We start from the raw sequence: 13734 nt of genomic DNA on the forward strand, positions 1-13734 counted from the left end.
GAAAATTTAGCATGGTCAATGCACCTAATTAGCACGTCTTTCGGACTGAGGAAGGAAACCCATGCAGTCACGGGGAGAACATGTTAACTCCGCACAGACAGTGACCCAAGCAGGGAATCAAACTTGAGTCTTTGGTGCTGTGAGGCAGCAGTGCTAGCCACTGAGAGGCCCCTTACTGTAAGCCTACTTGTGACACTAAAAAAAACTTTAACTTTTAAAAAAAACTTTGACCATTCGTCAAATTGCACTTTGTGGTGCTTTAACAGAGCTGGACAGTCCGAGGGGCTTTTTACGGTTACTAGCCCCTCGGTCTAGATAGGCTGAAAGGCCTTCCTTACACGGTGGCCTTTCCCCATGGTGTCCTGGCGGTGGCTCAATTCAGCCAAGGAAAAGTTTCAGATACACACTCGAGTGACCAGATTGATGAATGGGGAGCGCGCCAGCAATCCCCGCCTCCGCTGGGCGCAGATGGAACGTTGTGTCGGCCGGCCGGGCTGTCAATCAGGTGACGTAACAAAGGGTTTGGAGTGTTACCTGCTGCGAGGTTCGAATCGTTCATTCACAAGATGTGAACGGCGGGGAGCTGTGTGTACGAGAGAGAGTGAGCGCTGTACCCACAGGGGCTGACTGCAGCCGGAGAACTCGCCTCTTATTTATTTATCTATATATATAATCATATTTATATTAAATAGATAAGGTTTTTCTTTTATTCCTCCCCTCCCTGAAGTTTTGCATCCTGTCTTATCTCCACAATGCGCTGGACAATGGGAGCATTCTCAATGGAGCAGGGAGTCGGCTTGCTGTGGAGTAGTTGCTTGCTGCTGGAGTGGCTGTCGGTGGTGGCGGGCAGCCTGCTGCTGGACACCGGCGACCTGCACTCCAGCTTCGTGCACCGGCGCCTGAAGCAGCACGAGAAGCGGGACATGCAGCGGGAGATCCTCTCCATCCTGGGGCTGCCCCACCGGCCCCGGCCCCACTCGCACGGCAAGCAGAACTCGGCGCCGCTCTTCATGCTCGACCTGTACAATGCCATGTCCACCGGAGAGGGGGAAGGGGAAGAAGAGGAGGAGGAGGAGGAGGGGGCAGGCGGCGGGGGGCAGCCGGGCTTCTCGCCCCGGTACAGAGCCCTGTTCACCACCCAGGGCCCGCCGCTGGCCAGCCTGCAGGACAGCACCTTCCTCAGCCGCGCCGACATGGTCATGAGTTTTGTCAACTTGGGTAAGCAGAAACTTTCTCTTCTCTCCTCTCGTAACTTTAACCCGCAAAGTTTTTTTGCAATACCCCCTCTCTCCGCCAGCCAGCCTCCTAGCAGATGAGGGTAGATGGTCACTTGTTTGTCCCTCAACTGATAGAATAAGTTTGGGGGGGGGGGCGGAGGGGAGAGTGAGAGTTTCTCCTTATTTTTCCCTTATCCCTAATTTGCCCATAATTTTTTCCTTATCCCTTATTTTTCCCTTAATTTTGCCCTTATTTTTCCCTTATCCCGTATTATTCCCTTAATTTTTTCCTTATCCCTTATTTTTCTCTTTCCCATATCTTTTTGAATTTTCCTTTTTCTTTTTAAAAAATCTAATTTTTCCTTATTTTTATCTGTCTCTCCCTTTCTCTGTTAGGGGGTGATCTTATCTATTTTTTTTACTCCATCCTTTAAAGTTACAAAGCCAATGCTGAGAGTGGACTGGGCAAATCCATTCCTTGCTTGCTCCAAAATTCAAGGTCCCCACAGGGAGACGCCAACAAGTTCCAAGCTGAGAATATAAGGCGTTGCACTCCCATTTTGGGCTGGATCTGACACTTGATCTTAGCCAAACTTATCAGAAAGTGGGGTCCAGTGCCTGACAGGGAACCTGTGGATGGATTGTCCCTGCACAAAATCCTTCAGTAGAGATTCGCATTCTAATCAGTATTCTGTAACTTGATTTTGTGTGTCTGTATGCCCTGTTTGCGAGCAGATTTCCACTCCATCTGACGATGGAGCAGCGCTCCGAAAGCTCATGGCATTTGCTACCAAATAAACCTGTTGGACTTTAACCTGGTGTTGTTAAAACTCTTACTGTGTTTACCCCAGTCCAACGCTGGCATCTCCACATCAAAATCCTTAAAGCAGAGCACAGGACACCAATTCCCTGACACTCATGCACACGCTTGGTTAGAACCATAGAAAATTACAGCTCAGAAACAGGCCTTTTGGCCCTTCTTGTCTGTGCCGAACCATTTTTTTGCCTATTCCTACTGACCTGCACTTGGACCATATCCCTCCACACCCCTCTCATCCATGAACCCGTCCAAGTTTTTCTTAAATGTTAAAAGCATTTACCACTTTATCCGGCAGCTCATTCCACGCTCCCACCACTCTCTGCGTGAAGAAGCCCCCCCTAATATTCCCTTCAAACTTTTCTCCTTTCACCCTTAACCCATGCCCCTCTGGTTTTTTTCTCCCCGAGCCTCAGTGGAAAAAGCCTGCTTGCATTCACTCTATACCCATCAAAATCTTATACACCTCTATCAAATCTCCCCTCAATCTTCTATGCTCCAGGGAATAAAGTCCCAACCTATTCAATCTCTCTCTGTAACTCAGCTTCTCAAGTCCCGGCAACATCCTTGTGAACACCGGAGTAATCCCACCTTGATATACTCAGGTTTTAATGTCTTTGAAAGAGTCTGAAATGTTTGAAATTATAGAAGTCATTCTTATGCACAATATTTCTGGCAGCCACATCGCATAATAAAAAAACTGACAACTACACTCCTCCATTGGTTTTTGAAATCGGGTCTGGCATTTCAGAGGAATATTTAAACTTCTAAAGGTACAGAAATGCAGGGAACCAATGTTACCTCTAATTTGTTTTTTACTGGTGGGCTACAAACTCTTCTGAAAACTATTCTGTTGTCCATGGGCAGTTTACATGATTTACATTAAGCTGGGAATTTCTTCCAACTAACTTAGAAGTTTTGAGCAGCCTGTTTATTTCATTGTGTGGTATATCCCAGATTGCTGTCTGGTTGTGCACATCTTAGGGAAACATTGGGAATCACTGTCACCAATTATTTCTAACATGCAATTTCAACACATGGCCAGCACTGTATTTTTATTTTCATTCTACTGCTGATAGATCATGCTTTGGGGCAGTAAAACTTTGGGTGAAAAAAAGATGGAGACTCAAAATGATGGTCAGCCCTAGATTTGGCTTTTAAAATCACTGAACAAATAACAATTATCAATATCTAGAAATATTTTTGGAAAGTATTAAAGATTAAATATATTGTCAACATAGGCAAATAAAGCTGATCATCTATTCTTTAAAAGCAGATCATCAGAATGCAACTTCCGAATTACTTCACGTGGTGAAGCAGTATAAAATAGAGAAGAAAGTTGCAGATGACTAGATCAATAGTTCATTTTTCACTTGAACAACAGGTACCCTTGTATGTGGTCCGCGTGCAATGGCTCAGACGCGTTTTCAGTGGTTAATTTGGTGTTTGAGACTAACTAGCATTTGAGACTTGTTGCTTCTTTTTGAATGAAGTGTGCTTGGTGAATGCAATCACAAGTACAAAGAAAAACCCCGATGCAGTCCATACTTAGAGCCACTCCCAATCAAACCTCCAAGCATGTTGGATTTTTAATTTAACAGCGCCCTGTGGGCCCTCAGTCCCCTCTGCTGTATCCACTGCAAGTGTTGTCCTTATGGCTTATGAAATAGTATTTAAATACACAAACATATACCTCTCCTGAGTTTGTGTGATAGTTCCCAGAGACATTTGACCTAATGGACTGCAAGAGGCACCTGTCGTCCATCGGTGGACATTAGATTAAAATGCGGGCGGCGTATTAAAGATGGGCGGAAATCCCCCCCCCCCCCCCCCCCCCCATCTGTGGGATGGGCTGAATGCCCCCCCCCCCCCCCTCTGTCTGTGGGATGGGCTGAATGCCCCCCCCCCCCTCTGTCTGTGGGATGGGCTGAATGCCCCCCCCCTCTGTCTGTGGGATGGGCTGAATGCCCCCCCCCCCATCTGTGGGATGGGCTGAATGCCCCCCCCCCCCCGGTCTGTGGGATGGGCTGAATGCCTGCCTCCCTCTACAGAACTCTCTCTGTATCATGTCATAACTTTTCTATGATTCTGTAGGGGTAAGTTGCCCTAATTAGAGAACTGGACTTCATTCTTAAATTGGATTTTATCAGTATAGTGGTGGTGGGTGTTGCCAAAATGCAACATTGTGAAATCCGCACAGTCGCACCTTGAGAGATTTTGGGAGCTGCAATGTATCTTGGCGAGAGATTCGCTCCAGACATGCCAGTAACTTAGCGTCTGACTCCAAAAATCTACTCTTTTTCTCCCTCTCTATTCTGATGTGAACCTTTGGCCTGGCTGTAGTTTTTGTTTGCGCTTTCCCAGGGGGGACTGGGAAATAAAATTGGTTAGTCTTTCTAAAGCAAAAGATTGACACCAGATTCTTTTGTTTACTTGCCATAAATCTTGGGTCCACATTCGAGCCAGTTTCTGGGTTCCGAGGCAGAAGAAGGTGCGTTATAGTTTTTTAAAGCCTTGGCTAATGATGGGGCTGGAATCGGGGCATTAAAGCAGGTTCCTGTGGCATAGACAGTATTTAGCTGCAGCCAGACATCTCTTGCCCAATGAGATTGGCATGCTGGGTTGTGGGGAGCAGTTTGTGGTCTATATTAGTGGCAGAAACCTGAAATAATCGCCTTGTGGTGCTCCCTTCCACTTGCCAAATCCTCCCTACTGATTTTACCATTGAGTTTTTACAGCACAAAAGAGACCCTTTGGCCCATCGTGTCTGCACTGGCCATCAAGCACCTATTTATTCTAATCCCATTTTCCAGCACTTGGTCCATATCGTTATTTGCTGTGGCAGTTCAGTACTCAATGCTTCTTGAATATAGGGTTCCCAGCTCTACCACCCTTTCAGGCAGCACGTTTCAGATTCCCACCACCCTCTGGGTGAAAACCTGTTCTCAAATTCCCTCTAAATCTCCTACTACTCACCATCTGTGCCCCCTGATTATTGACCCCTCTACTAAGGGGAAAGGTTTCTTCCTATCCACCCTATCAATGTCCCTCATAATTTTGTACACCTCAATGAGGTCCCTCCTCGACCTTCTCTGCTCTAAAGAAAACAACCCCAGCCTAACCAGCTTCTCTTTGTAACTGAAACGCTCCAGTCCAGGCAACATTCTGGTGAATGTCCTCTGCACCGTTTCCAGTGCAATCATATTCTTCCTATAATGTGACGACCAGAACAGTACTCAGCACTCTAGCTGTGGCCCAGCGAGTGTTTTATGTGGCTCCATGATAACCTCCCTGCTCTCACATTCTATGCCTCGGCTAATCATAGATCCCCAATGGCTCAGAAGGAGGCCATTCAGCCCATCAAGCCTGCACCGACGACAATCCCACATATTTACCCTGCTAATCCAGCTGACACTAGGGTCAATTTATCATGGCCAATCCACCTAATGCGCACATCTTTGGACTGTGGGAGGAAGCCAAATGAAACTTGTGCAGACACAGGGAGAACATACAAGCTCCACACGGTAACCCAAGGCCAGAATCGAACCCGGATCCCTGGCGCTGCGAGGCAGCAGTGCTAACCCTTTAGTGCCTGCATCAATTGTGATTCACCATCCCATTGGGCTTCCCATGTATGTAGTTCAGAAAGAAAGACTTGCATTTTTATAGCACCTTTGGTCTCTGTGCTTTACAGCTAATTAAGTACCTTTTGTTTCTGAACTGTTGTCACTGTTTTGTGTAAGAAGTCATTGTCCACATGAAACTCTCACAATCAGCAATGCGAGGATAACAGGATGATCTGTTTCTGTTGGTTAGGGGATAGATATTGACTGAGACACTGGGGAGAAACCTCCTCTTTCTCTCTCTCTCTCTCTCTTCCCTCCCCCCCCCCTTTGCCAAACTTGCCTTTGAAATTGTGCCACAGGATCTTTTGCACCCACTCAAGAGGGCAATTAGAACATGTCATGCCCCATCTCATTATGCCTCATGTTTAGATGCCAGTGGCTTTTGTGGTTCTCCCTATCCGTTATGATGCAGTGTTTGATAACTGGTTCTTGCTGCTATCAATTATCCTGGAATGTGAGCTGAGGTATGGCATGAGGCAGCATCAAGCTAGTAATAAAATGTATATATACTATTATTTCTGAAATTTGTGCCCACACTGCTCCTCCCTAAAGGACTCTGAAACAGCTCTTGTATAACAGCGAGAGGTGATGCAATGTGAATGTGGAGAGGATGCTTCCTCGTGTGGGGCATTCTAGGACGAGAGGTCATAGTCTTAGGATAAGGGATAGCAAATTTACAACAGAGTTGAGGAGAAACTACTTCTCCCAAAGAGTTGTGAATCTGCGCAATTCGCTAACCCAAAGTGGGTGAATGCTGGGACAATGAGTAAATTTGAGGAGTTAGACAGATTTTTAATTGGTAATGAGTTGAAGGGTTATGGGGAGAAGGCAGGAAAATGGGGATAAGGAACATATCAGCCATGGTGGAGCAAACTCGATGGGCTGAATGGCTTAATTCTGCTCCTATATCTTATTAATTTATGAATCAGTTTATCCCCCCACCCCTTCCAAAAGTAGGCAGGAAATGTGTACACTTTGGTGCTGGGGCTGTCATAAGTGTAATATTGGATTGGGGAAGTCAAGAGATGTAGAACCATCTTCCTTGTGCGGAGAAGTATTTGTGTTGCTTTCTATTTCAGCTGGCTTGTTGGTGTGTGACTGCATCCTTATTTTGATGCAAGAGTTGTACCCATGTGATGTGACATTGGGATTCTCACTTTTTCAATAAATTAATAAATGTTAGCACTGGGAGAATCAGTACAGTGAATAAGACATCTGGGACAGTAACAAGGCAACAATACACTCCAGAGATTTGGAGCACTCTTAAACCAAGAGTGGGAAGCATGACCGGCAGAGTACTTTGCCTGGGAGCTTGCAACAACACTTCTATTAATGCACATCCTCTCATGCATGCTTTATAATTCAGCGTTTGAAAATGGGTCATTCATTATTTTAGCCAATGGAGTTAGTGTCTTGCGTTGTTGGTTTTAGGCAATTAATGTAATACCGATCAAGTTTGGTTACTAGCAACACCAAAGTAAATGCATCGACACCGATGTTTTATACCTTAGCTGTCAAGGGGAAACTAATTTTACGGTCGTTTGTACGGACCAACCATGCAGTTTGTTCAGTATGGACATTCCCCGGATGAGTAAACGGTCTCCAGTTGAACCATGTTGGATGCATATGTTTGTTTTTCATTTGAAGTGCTTGGAAGTGTGTGTGGGTAAGTGGGAGTGGGGCAGCCGAGGTTTGGAAATTAATCATATAAATTGCATTTGTATCGCATTCTTCACCACCGAATAGCTCAGTGGTTTATTGCTGATGAAAAACTTCTGAAGTGTAGTGTAGGAAATTCAGCAGCTAATTTGCGCACAGCAGGATCCCACAAACAGCAATGTGATGACCACCAGGCAACCTGTCCTTTTTGTGATGTTGACTGTGGGTTAAATATTGGCCAGGCGCTAAGGACAACTTCTCTGCCCTCCTTCAAAATAGTATCCTGGGAATCTTTTACATCACCTGAGCAGATGGATACTATTGTCTTATCCAGGAGTTGCACATCCAACAGTGCAGCACTCCCTCAGTGCTGGGCTGGAGTGTCGAGCTAGATTTTCGTGCCCTGGTCCTGGAGTGGGACTTGAACTGGGATCCTTGTGACTAAGCGGGCTCTAAAGAGCAAGATCATGGTGGCTAAAAGCTTTGTCAATGAAGATGGAATGGAGGGAGGCTCAGGGAATGTCAGAAGGAAAGAATGTCTGGAGAAAAATAAATTTTGCATTTATGTAGTGCCTGTAATGTCCCAAAGCACTTTAGACCCAATGAAGTAATTGGAAGTGTTGTAATGTTGGAAGATGCTGAGGCCAAATGGATTGATCTTTGAGGCAATGTAGGTCATTGAGAGGACCATGGGACCCATTCTTGGATGTGGGTGATTAAAATTGTAGATGATATGGGGTTTTATGAAGGACAGGGAGACCTACTCGGACAAGTCAAGGTGGGAGATGTCAAGCGTAGAGATGTGAGAGGCATTAGTTAGGGTGGAGATGGGTGTGAAAGGTCTTGGTGATGAGGTAGAATGTGACATTTCAAACAGTGTGCTGACTGGGACAGAATGGATCCATAGCATCTGCTGAGCCTGAGCAAGCACCCTGGGTGGTTGTCTGGGTTAGTGAAAGGATGAACAGATCTTGATGGCATTGGAAAGCAAGGGTCAACTGTCAGAAATTGTGGCTTGTCCCTGATTTCCTTTAGATGGTTGGACAGCACTGAGATATTCGAAGAAGGCATTAGAGGAGAGGTAGGCATGGGGGTGTCAACATTCACGTAGAAGCTGCTCCCTGCCACTGAAAAGGCAGCATGGGGATGAGGAAGCAAATTGATTTGTGTTGGAGGTGGATCAGCGAGGATGCTTCTCCTCAAATGCTGCACTGGTGTTGCTTGGCTGAATGATCAGAATGGTGAGTTTGGAGTTAGGGAGGGACGTGGTGGAGATTGAACCACCTGTATCACAATCCAGTCTTGGATGAACCATAATGCCATCCAGCTGAACATTGGGAAGATCAAAACCATGGTCTTTGGTCTCCACCACGTACTCTGCATGTCTGCCACCATCTGTATCCCTCTGGCCAGTGCTATCATGGTGATAAACTAAAATTCGAACACACCCAGGCTGAGATTTGACTCCATATCATCCAGCACAAAGACTACTTCCCGTATCTCCATAATGAAGCCTATCTGCCCCATCTTCAGTTATAGAATCCCTACAGCCTTGAAGGCGACTGTTTGGTCCATCAAGCCGACACCGATGACAATTCCATGCAGACACTATCCCTGTAACCCCATGTATTTTCCCTGCTCGTCCCGCTGACACTAAGGGGCAATTTAGCATGGCCAAACAACCTAACCCGTATATCTTTCATTGAAACTTTCAAACGTATCCTAATTCCTTCCACCCAACACTCTCCTTGTTGGCTTCCTGACTCCATTCTACATAATTATCAATTTATCTGGAGCTCTGCACAGCCCTCTTTGCTTTTCAGCCTCTCCATGATAATCCACATGTGATGTCCAGTCTCCAAAACCTCAAATTACAAATCTGTATACATGTTTATCATTCCATGACCTTGGTGTTCCCTATCTCTAACTTCCTTCAGACTCCCAGACCCTACCCTGAATGCTGTGGTCCTTGGACTCTTCCCCCTCTTACTCATTGCCTCCTTCTTTCGCCATGCCATTGGTGATGGAGTTTCAGCTTCCTGGATCCCACTTGGAGTTCCCTATTTCAATCTCTCTCTCTCTTTCCTTTTCAATACTTAACTTTAACAAGGCTTCCTGGGTTCTAAGTTTTCGGACAGTGGTAACCACACTGTGTTATACGAACAACGTACAAGCCCAGAAACTTTGAGCTGCCACTTCAGTGAAGGTTATAACACCAACCACTTTTTTTTCCCCCATCCTGAAAATTCTTTTCAAGCTATTTAAAAATAAGTTGTAGATAGACAGGCAATAAGATATTTTACAAGGTGGTTCTGTGGAATATTGTTTAGAGGTCAGTGAGATACGGGATAGGTTCGTTACTTGTTTCGATTGCAATGGATTGCTGTTTTGGGTTTTAAAAACATTTATAATTGAATTAGAGATGCAGAATCCAACTATGTGCTTTCAGATGTAGGTGGTGTTCAGTTAGGGTGGACAGAGATGCAGATTTATCTGAGAGTTGTAGCAGTGACCTTTAATCAGATAGCCTTGGGCAGTAGCTATACAACGTTGTTACATTTGGGTTGAATATAAATGACATTCACCTCCAGGATTGTAAGGTGGAAGCGTTTGCCCTTTGGGTCTGTAGATTCCGATTTGCATAAGCATATAAATTTCACTTTTTGTGAAATATGTAACCTGTATTTAAGGAAAGTTTTTGTTTAAACAGTGGTGTTGAAATTAGGGTTTTTCAAAAAGTGCATTTATATTGTGCATCATCCAGCACAAAAACTATTTCCTGTACCTCCATAATGAAGCCCGTCTGCCCCATCTCAACCTCCCAATCTCTCTCTCTGTTTCCTCCTTTTCAAGACTTAACTTAGAACACATGAAGCCTTGTTAAAGTGTTCAGACAGTGGTAACCACAGTCAGCGTTACACAAACAATGGGCAAGTCAAGAAACTTAGAGCTAGCATATCAGAAGTTGCCTCCACAGTGAAGATTATCACACTAACCATTTCTTTTCCATCCTGAAAATTATTTCCAAACTATTTTAAAATTGTGGATAGACAAGATATTTTACAAGCTGGTTCTGTGGAATATTGTTTTGCCCTCTGGCCATCCCAACGAACTTCATGCAATTAACCTTCTGATGCTGAAGCAAGATGCTCTGGGGTGGCTGAAACCAAAGCGCCAAACGCTGAGAATACACGGCAGACCTGGTGGTATCTGTGGAGAGAAAAAGAAAGTTAACGTTTGCGCTCAATGACTTTTCACCAGAGGTGGGGCCAAACCTGCCTGGTGTTGACAATAATGGGGTGATTCTGCCCAGCCACATTCACTGTATGGAGTGGCAGTACTTTCTCAGGAGACTAAGGAAATTTGGCATGTCCGCTATGACTCTCTCCAACTTTTACAGATATAGCCGGAAAGGGTGCTTACTATGGTGCATCACAGCTTGGTATGGCTCCTGCTCTGACCAAGACCACAAGAAACTACAAAGGGTCGTGAACGAAGCTCAGTCCATTACACAAAACAGCCTCCCACCCATAGACTCCATCTACACTTCCTGTTGCCTCAGAAAAGCAGCCAGCATAATCAAGGACTCCCCACGCCCAGACATACCCTCTTCCACGTTCTTCCATCGGGAAAAAGATACAAAAGTCTGAGGTCACGTACCAATCGACCCAAAAACAGCTGCTTCCCTGCTGCTGTCAGACTTTTGAATGGACCTACCTCGTATTAAGCTGATCTTTCTCTACACCCTAGCTATGACTGTAACACTGCATTCTGCACTCTCCCCTGTGTACGGTATGCTTTGTCTGTATAGCGTGCAAGAAACAATACTTTTCACTGTATACTAATACATGCGACAAATCAAATCCGAGCTAGTACTGAGCTATTGCAATATTTGTGCATTAACTTCCCCAGTTGAGCCTATTATCAGGTTGTTTCTGCTCTGGATCTTTAGTGATACCTTGGTGAGGTGTTTCTTGTAGGGAAGTCTGCAATCGAGGAATTATTTCTAAATATACTGGCTTTGGATCACCAAGAGATGTTGCATTCTTGAGACAAGAGAGCATGGTTAGGATGGGAGCACAGCAACACTGTCTTCAACATCAATCTCCACTTTGTGCAACAGTCATTGATGATGGAGATGCCCTGGGTTGGTGGGCTGAGGCACACTCCTGCCCCTATGTTCACCCCTTCGGGAAACTAAGCAGTAAACTGGACTAAATCTGGGCAACAGTTTTTGATTATACTTGTATGGGAGCAGTTGCCATCAGACCTTTGAATGGACCTACATCGTATTAAGTTGATCTTTCTCTACACCCTAGCTAAGACTATAACACTGCGTTCTGCACACTCTCCTTCTCTATGTACGGTATGCTTTGGCTGTATAGCGCGCAAGAAACAATACTTTTCATTGTATGCTAATACATGTGAGATTAATAAATCAAACTAGGCAGAGGTCAGATTTGGGTTTGAGAACAAAATGTAGGGATTCCTGACCGAAAAACAGATGTAGAATCTGAAACCAAAAGAGTGGAAGAATTATACGTTTTGAAGCACTTGAGTCAAATATTAACATAGTGCTGGAACTCGCCTGCAGGACATTCCTCTATTTGAGAAATACTGGTTGCTGTTTTTCCCAGAGGCAGCCTCTATTGGTTTTATCAGCACTAAACACTTGATAATTGCTCTGCCTTGGGTTTTGTTTTGTTCCCGTGGAATTCCATCTGTGTGGCAGAAATGCTTGCTTGGTGCATTGTGTGTCTGTGGGGGGAGGGTGGGTGTTAAAAGGGAGAGGACGAGGAGGAAACCATTTGAAGTTAAAAGCTGCACCAAAATGCTTTGAAAAGTACCAGCCTTTCGCAGCAGTTGAATAAGTTTGCCCGTAAGGGGCTGGTCACCGCAAGGCAAGGTAAAGTCGCCATCGTCCCAGATGACCCGTAGGCTGCTCTCCCCCTCAAAGGGGGCCAAGATCATAGAATCCCTACAGTGCAGAAGGAGGCCATTCAGCCCATCGAGCCTGCACTGACAACAAGCTCACCCTGACCGTGTCTTCATAATCCCACGTATTTACCCTGCTAATCCCCCAAACACTTGAGGGGCAATTTAGCATGGCCAATCAGCCTAACCCGCATATCTTTGGCATGTTGGAGGAAACCGGAGCACCTGGAGGAAACCCACACAGACACGGAGAATGTGCAAACTCCACATGGATAGTCACCTGGCTCCCTGTTTTAAATTTAAGTTTGTTTATTCGTGTCACAAGTAGGGCTTACATTAACACTGCGATGAAGTTAGTGAAAATCCCCTAGTCGCCACACTCCGGCGCCTGTTCGGGTACACTGAGGGTGAATTTAGCATGGCCAATGCACTTAACCAGCATGTCTTTCAGACTGTGGGAGGAAACCAGAGCGCCCAGAGGAAACCCACGCAGACATGGGGAGAACATGGACTCTGCACAGTCAACCAAGGCCAGAATTGAACCGGAGTCCCTGGTGCTGTGAGGCAGCAATGTTAACCACTGTGCCACCGTGCCATATCCCAATCCCTATGGAGTCAACCTTGCCGGTTCCATCAGGTCTCATCAGAATGATGGCATAAACCAGGCACCTCGTTTTTCTTTGGACAGAAGATCTGGCGAGAAAACCTTGCTCTGTTTTTGGGCGAACCTGGCACTTTGCCGTTTTGGGGGGGAAATTCTGTCCCTCATTACCCTGTGGGAGGACAATGGAAACCCATCATTACATGGTCAGTAAGGACTTGGCACTAAGATAAAGGCAGAACACTGCAGATGCTGGAATCTGAAACAGAAAATGTTGGAGGAACTCAGCAGGTGTGGCAGCATCTGTAGAGAGAGAATAGAGCCAATAATTCAAGTCCAGACTCGATGACTGTATTCTCTCTCCACAGATGCTGTCACACCTGCTGAGTTCCTCCAGCATTTTCTGTGTTTGTGTTGGGAAGGACTTGGCCAAGTGCACTCAAAGGTTGACCCTCCACTTGCCACATTTACACATTAATTTCCCAAGATCCGAGGAAACTCAGAGGCATGTGGGTTTCACTATATTTCACCCCAGGACCAAGTGTTGATATCCGACCGGCTGGTGTGATCAAACATTTGTAATCAAAAATGGGCTATTATTTAAATATAACACTACATTCTGCACTCTCTCGTTTCCTTCTCTATGAACGGTATGTTTTGTCTGTATAGCGCGCAAGAAACAATACTTTTCACTATGTTAATACATGTGACAATAATAAATCAAATCAAATGGTAAAAGATTGCAGCATGCTGCTGTGCAGAGGGACCTGGGTGTCCTTGTGCATGAATCACAAAAAGTTGGTTTGCAGATGCAGCAGGTAATTAAAAAGACAAATGGAATTTTGTCCTTCATTGCCAGAGGGATGGAGTTTAAAAATG

General features: G+C 45.3%; 1 protein-coding gene across 1 annotated transcript in view; it reads left to right on the top strand.

Annotated features, from left to right (window-relative positions):
• The first annotated feature begins 557 nt into the window (after nucleotides 1–557).
• bmp6 (bone morphogenetic protein 6) overlaps nucleotides 558–13734 on the top strand; it is a 124802-nt gene continuing 111625 nt past the window's right edge. Inside the window, exon 1 of the mRNA XM_078216821.1 lies at nucleotides 558–1218. Coding sequence (XP_078072947.1) covers nucleotides 753–1218 — 466 coding nt within the window. The 5' untranslated portion in view covers nucleotides 558–752. The remainder of the gene's footprint in view (nucleotides 1219–13734) is intronic.

The sequence above is a fragment of the Mustelus asterias genome, chromosome 7, assembly GCF_964213995.1.
Source record: "Mustelus asterias chromosome 7, sMusAst1.hap1.1, whole genome shotgun sequence".
Classification (NCBI taxonomy): Eukaryota; Metazoa; Chordata; class Chondrichthyes; order Carcharhiniformes; family Triakidae; genus Mustelus; species Mustelus asterias.